Below are 7,224 nucleotides of genomic sequence, written 5' to 3' on the forward strand. Positions count from 1 at the left end.
TAAGCGAAAAGCAGCAAAGTCGACCCCATTGGTCTCCACTATCCCCATGTTCTTGAGAACCAACCTCATGATAGCTTTCCAAATAATCCTGGGGATCCGCAGAAGATGCATTATTGAAAGTGGTAGTGAAGAGCTTGGTGAACCTGTCCAATTTCTACAAGGCATTAGTAGACATAGCTGCTCCATCACAGGTCTGAACTACCACACACGACTGAACTGTTCTAACTGGCTGAGCTGCTGGAGTCTGAAACTGGGGAGCAATCTGCTCTGAAGTGCAGGTAGCTAGAGTTTGTGCTCCTCCCCCAGCCTAGAAGACAGCTGGTGATACCGAAAGCAAGCCTGCCTGGGCAACACTCTCCATAAGGCCCACTAGATGAACTAGAGTATCCTGAAGTACCGAGGTGGCGATGAACTCCTCTAGGACCTGAGCTGGTCCTGCTGGAACCTCATCGTCAAACTCAACCTAAGGCTCCGCCGCTGGTGCTGCTTCTCGAGCTCTAGAATGAGCCCTGCCTCTACCTTGGGCCCTAGCACGGCCTCGACCTCTTCCCTACACATTAGCTGCTACTCAGGGCTCAAGCTGTTGGTTAGCTGATCAAGCGGTACGTGTTCTCACCATCTACAAAAGAACAGAGTGGAAGTTCAATTAGGATTGAGAAGTCAAGTCGCACGACGAGAAGGAATAGATGTGAAGTTTTTCCTAACTCTGTAGCCTCTGGGGGATAAATACATACGTCTCCGTACCAATCCCTCAGACTCTACTAAGCATGTTTGTGTATTGTGAGACCTAAGCAACCTTGAGCTCTAATACTAACTTGTCACGACCCGGATTTCCCACCATCGGGAGCTGTGATGGCGCCTACTGGTAAAAGCTAGGCAAGCCAACCATTTGTATTAATTACCTTTTTCCCATTTTAATCCTTTAACAATTAAGAACCAACATTATGTAAACAACGGAATTTAATAAGCAGAAGAACATAATATAACCATTTTAAATTTTATCAATACAAATCCTTAAACATAAACTACCCAGAACTGGAGTCACAATTTTACAGACGGTCTAGGAATACTACAAATAAGGGTCCAAAAAATAAATACAATGTTGTTTCTGAAATACATAAATGAAATAGGATGAAAGGATAAAAGGAGACGCCAAGGCCTGCGGACGCCTGCAGGACTACCTTGGGTCGCCTAAATGGATTGAAGACAACACCCTCACTATGGTCCAAAAACTGCAGCACCGGGATCTGCACACAGTGCAGAGTGTAGTATCAGCACAACCGACCCCATGTGCTGGTAAGTGCCTAGCCTAACCTCGACGAAGTAGTAAAAAGGATAGGACCAGAATACCAAATAAACTTGTGCAGTTAAATCATATACATCGGAAAATAAACGCAAAAATGTACAGTTAAGGATATGAGGGGGAAACATGCTGCGGGGAACATTAAGTAATAACAGAAGAAAAACAGATAAATATAAGGAACACCAAAATTAAATTATCAACAAGAATCAGAAATAAAAGACGAGTGCACGTCATCACCCTTCGTGGTTTTACTCTCGTCCTCACCATGAAATCAATAAAATCGGCACGACATCACCCTTCATGCTTTTACCTCACATGAACATGGCACAAAATGATCCTTCGTACATTATCACTCATATCATGGTACAGAATTACCCTTCATGCATTAACACTCTCTCACAAATATCATGCACGACATTACCCTTCGTGCATTAACACTCTTCCTTACCCAAACAACAACCACAAAGCAATAAGGACAAGGGAATCAATAAAATCACAATAAAATCCTGGGAAGGGAACAATAGTATAACAACCATATCCCGGTAAGGGAGACAATATCATAAACCTCTTCTCTTCTCCACATTTACTTCACAACTCAATCACAACTTGAGCCAATGCTCTAAAATGTTCAATTGCTAATAATACTTCCACAAATCATTTTACAACCTGAGCCAACGCTCTTCAATGTTCAATTACCACTAATACTTCCACAAGCCTTGTTCAACAAAAGGAATCATTATATAAAGCATGAACATTACAAACAGAGTCACATTAGTCATAGTATAAGACTCACGAGCATGCTTGATGTTTCTCCCAAACGCACATGCAAGTATACATTGTCGACAAGTAATATAATAATAAGTTGAGTGTTGAACCCACAAAGACTTGTATAAACCACTAACTATATCACTAAAATTGTTATTCAATCCAGCTAAAATCAAAGTCCAATAGTATAATTGTATTATACTACAAATTCTAAATAATAACTAATTATCAAGTAACAAGTTAATTGTTGTGTATTCAGTAGAGACAAGTATTCCAGGTTGTGATCGATTCACCAATCCTATTGTGTTCTAGTTAACTCTCCCTTTCATACAATTCACTCATGGTTTCTAATTAATCGATAATTGCTCTCATAGCCTTCTCCCGAAGTACTACTCGCCTATTCAAAATAGATTAATGCCTATATTCCTATGGAATCAATCTATTTAGAACGCATTAAGATTACGATATTTAATTAAGCACGGTGACTAGGTATATTCATATCCTAACCACAAATCCGCCCCCTAAAGATTAAGATCATGCTCTCTTAAATTCTTCTCTAATATAAACATGGCTTTCCCAAGCATAGCATAGATAGTAAATAGAACCTAACTGCTGGCCAGACAATTAAGCAATTAATCACAGAATTGAAGAAACAACTATATATTAGTGAATTATAATCGAAGTTAAGTCAACGTTAAACGACAATATTCGTGACTAAATCACAACCCCTGAACAATGGGCGTTTAGCCACTCATGATGTAATAAAATAATTGCATAAGTTTTGAATAATTGAAAATACTAGAAAATATGAAGAAATCTTAGATGTTCTTGCTCCCGGATGTTTCTTGTGTGTATTTTTTCTCCAAAGTGGCGTCTCCCCCCTCTAAAATAGGCTTAGTCTTTCTTTTATACGTGTTGGGTAGGTCTAGAGCCGGATAAACCATGTCCCCGGCAAAATAAGACAAAATCACATCACCGCGCTCTGGGTAGCGCCAGGCGCCCACCAGGGCGTTGCATGTGGCACCCAAATACTCAACTTCCCGGTTTTGTTCGTTTTGGCTCAAATCTTGAGCGTTTTGCCCCAATTGCTCCCGAGTCATTCCTACACATAAAAACACTTCAAATTAATATAAATCATAACATTTAACATCGCAAATTCACGAAATAAAAGTAAAATATGAGGTGATATACATAGAAATATATATACTTTAAGAGAAACTTCAACACCCCACACTTAGACTCTTGCTCGTCCTCGAGCAATGGGACTATCTAATAAACCCCCAGCTACGTACAAGTCTCAATCTTAGAGGAGCACCGTAACTTTTAACCACACATTATACCCTTGACTACGATCAATACCGGCACACAAGCATGAACACACAAAATTTCACATTCTTCCCGTTTAAGCATGCCCAAGTATAACCCTTCAATTCAATCAATTTCAACAACCTATTTGTCACCACCCAACCTCAAAAGCCGACTTGTAACCACTAAGCACCCTCAATTCATGAACTTATCCAACAAGAAAGTTTACAACATTACCAATCATTCATGAGATCATGTGCCCTCACCAACAAACAAAAGAGTGAATATAAATAGTCTACACATTCAAATATACTTTTGAATATAGAATAAGGACATCACACAATTGAACAAAATTTGCTCACTCTCACAAAGAGTTCATATGCATCCCGTGGTCGTACCATAAGCTTGCCCGTAGTGTATATCTCTACTAATTTAACCTAGCCAAATCTAGGATCAATTAGGACTTTAAGTTTGTAATGTAGGCTAAGGGACGGGTATGATACATCTAAAAATAGTGACTAACCCTCCTAAGTACTTTAATACACTACATTCACAATTCAAGCACATACTCTTCTCAACCAATTCACTTGCCATATACAACATGACCCTCTTTTCAATGAAGCACTTCTATAATTCCACTAGCATAAATCATTAAGAGTTGGAGGTGTGTATTTTTCTACATTATTTGAAATATCATATTTTTTTTCTTTCTCTTTTTTTTTTCACACACTCCATACATTAAGGTTCATTGGCTAGTGTCATTTGAATTCAAATTTAGTGCACCAACGGGCCCTTCCATGGTTCCACTCAAAAAGCTACTCCCCAATCTCTAACCTTATTTCGTTCAGCAACTAAGTACCTTAGGAGGTAAAGGTTCAATCAACATCCAATTAAGAACAAAATAGGGGTATGGCTTGTAATGTGGGTGCCAAAGAAAGGTTTATAGGTTCAAAGGGGCTAGCAATGGAAACTTTTATTTTTATGTGACAAGCACATCCGTGATCAAGCAAGAAAATGCCAACGTCATTTCATAGATTAGCACAACTTACAATTTCGCTTCAATTAACACACGGGGCAAGTTCTAGTCTACAAAGGATAGCACCGAAAATCACAAATCCTCACACACACATTGCACATGACTCAATCAAGACGGCTTTGATCAACTCTCAAGTCAAGAAAGCACACATAATTGAGGAATTTAAGCAATATTGCACTATGTAGCATACGAGTCAAACGACTGAGAAAAGGCGTCATAAAATAGGCTATTTACTTTACTTAGGCTTCACAATTCAAACAAAATACACGGGAAAATAAAATGTATGTCCTAGCCTAATGTACCAGCATCACCCATGTCAATGAGTATTTAAAAGCGACTCAGTTTCTTCCTAAACTATTCCTAAAAAAAATAAAGTACTCGGTTCGAGCTACATCCTTGAAAAAGAACCGGTGCCCAAAGAAAAACCAAGGAATACTACCTATCTATTCTAAAGAAAAATCTTTTTGGTGTTTTTTTAATTGGACTTTATCCCTCAAGAAAATTGTCCAAAAGATCCATCGTCGGGAAAAGTCCTAGCTTTTTCAATTTTTTTTTCTTTTTTATTTTTATACTTTTTTAATCTAAAGCAACTAAACTACACTAAACTAACTACACTAGAACTACTAAAAGAAACAAATTAAAACAATAATCACACAATTTCGACCAACACAAGTCACCCACCATAAAAATTTCATAAGAACTACATAGTGAAAAATATTAGGGGATTAGGGCTTTTGGGAATGGGATAATTAATAATTCAATATATAAACAAGAAGAAGAGGAAGAAGAAGAAAGTATAACTTACCTGGAGAGTGTAGAGGGAGGGCAAAAGAAAAACTTAGAGAAACTTTGGTGAGGAAGAAGAGAAAATCAGCGGAGGCTTCAGAATTTTGTCTTTTGGTTTGAACGATGTTTTTGTGTTTGGGTGGGTTTGGGTGATGGTTAAGTTGGGTTGGGAAAGGATATGGGTATTAGGATGGGTTGTAGTATTAGTGTAAATGGGTATTTAGGTTGGGTTAAATGGGTATGGTTTAGAAAAAAAAAGAAAAAAAATGGACTTACCTGGATCGCCCCCCAGTCCGGCACCTGGCGCCCTGCCTGGTGCTGGGGTTTTGAAGTATTCTTTTTCTAGCGCCCCAGGCAGCGCTGGGCGCTAGCATGGGCACTATTTTCACATTTTTTTGAATCCCTATACCCCGAGCCTTTTATATACCCAATTTACATGTCCTACACCATTATATCTAAAATTTCCATACTTACAAAGAAAATGGAAAACTCTATCTACTCTAACCAAAAGAAAAATTAAGAAGTTAAAATAGGAAAGAAATAAAAATTGGGTTGCCTCCTAACAAGCACCTGATTTAACGTCACGACACGACGCAGAGTCTCGTTTACTCATCAACGAGTACAACCTTGGTCTTCTCACGATTAATCATTCCTTCCCAATAGTGCTTAACTCTATGTCCATTTACCAAAAAATTTCTTTCACCATTTAAAGTTCGTAGCTCGATTGCACTATAAGGAGTGACTCTCACCACCTTAAATGGACCTGACCATCTCGATTTTAGCTTTCCAGGAAACAGCCTTAACCTAGAATTGAATAATAATACCTGTTGACCTGGTTCGAAGTGACGCGACATGATATGCTTGTCATACCATCTTTTTGTCTTTTATTTATAGAGCTTAGCAATTTCATAAGAGTGCAACCTGAACTTATCTAACTCATTCAACTGCAAAAGTCTTTTCTCGCTCGTGGCTTCAAGGTCCATGTTCAGCTTCTTAATGGCCCAGTATTCCTTGTATTCCAATTCAATGAGCAAATGACATGCCTTCCCATAAACAAGCTTGTAATGGGATGCCCTAATTGGTATTTTATATGCAGTTCTATACGCCCATAAGGCATCATCTAACTTTGCAGCCCAATCCTTCCTATTTACACTCACCGTATTCTCTAATATCTGTTTTATATCTCTGTTTGACAACTCAACTTGCCCATTTATTTGAGGATGATATTATGTAGCAACTCTGTGGCGAACTCCATATTTAGCTGGAAGGTTATTCAACAACCGATTGCAAAAATGAGTCCCCTCATCACTAATTAAGGCACGTGGAGTCCCAAATCTCGAAAATATGTTCTTTTTCACAAAAGCAGCTACCACCATGGCATCATTTGTTGGCAAAGAAATTGCCTCCACCCATTTTGACACGTAGTCAACTGCTAGCAAAATGTATTTGTTTCCTCTGGACGGTATAAATGGTCCCATAAAATCTATCTCCCACACATCAAAAAGCTCAACTTCTAGGATGTTATTCAAAGGCATCTCATGCCTCCTTGTGATTGTTCCTGTTCTCTGACATTGGTCACACTTCTTAACGAATGCATGGGCATCCTTGAATAAAGTTGGACAAAAGAGACCGGATTGTAGTACCTTTGCAGTTGTTCTATCTCCTCCATGATGGCCCCCATAAGGTGATGCGTGACAATCATACAACACTAATTCCACCATTTATGATGAAGAATATTATATTAGTATTGTGATGACTGATCGGTTCCACGCCTACACTACTATTGAGTAGAGAGGGTGGTCTATGCAGTTTTAACCCAACTAAGTCGGGATTGAATCCATAGGGAGTTAATAATTGGAATTAGGTTTATATCTAATCTAGATGCGGGCTTTGAGTCTAATTACACTTTCACAAGTTTTGAGTTTGATTTTTACTTCTAACTAAGATTGCAATGATTGAAACTAAGGAAAATATTTTTGCTGATGTTTTTTAAATGATTAAAGAGACTATGGTCGTGACTTCCACCTAG

General features: G+C 38.5%; 1 protein-coding gene across 1 annotated transcript; it reads right to left on the reverse strand.

The window, feature by feature from the left end:
• Window positions 1-5,800: 5,800 nt before the first annotated feature.
• On the reverse strand, window positions 5,801-6,916 carry LOC142165935 (uncharacterized). The gene is made up of 3 exons (XM_075224325.1): window positions 6,477-6,916; window positions 6,117-6,380; window positions 5,801-5,999 (listed from the first exon to the last, which is right to left on the reverse strand). The coding sequence occupies exons 1-3, from the start codon at window positions 6,914-6,916 to the stop codon at window positions 5,801-5,803; spliced, it is 903 nt and encodes a 300-aa protein (XP_075080426.1).
• Window positions 6,917-7,224: the final 308 nt, after the last annotated feature.

The sequence above is a fragment of the Nicotiana tabacum genome, chromosome 11 (assembly GCF_000715075.1).
Source record: "Nicotiana tabacum cultivar K326 chromosome 11, ASM71507v2, whole genome shotgun sequence".
Lineage (NCBI taxonomy): Eukaryota > Viridiplantae > Streptophyta > Magnoliopsida > Solanales > Solanaceae > Nicotiana > Nicotiana tabacum.

Coding starts and splice junctions, on each gene's coding strand:
- LOC142165935 (XM_075224325.1), bottom strand. CDS start 6,916: ATGGTGGAATTAGTGTTGTATGATTGTCACGCATCACCTTATGGGGGC. Junction 6,381..6,476: donor GGGACTCATTTTTGCAATCG/GTTGTTGAATAA, acceptor GTTGTCAAACAG/AGATATAAAACAGATATTAG. Junction 6,000..6,116: donor AATGAGTTAGATAAGTTCAG/GTTGCACTCTTA, acceptor ATTCAATTCTAG/GTTAAGGCTGTTTCCTGGAA.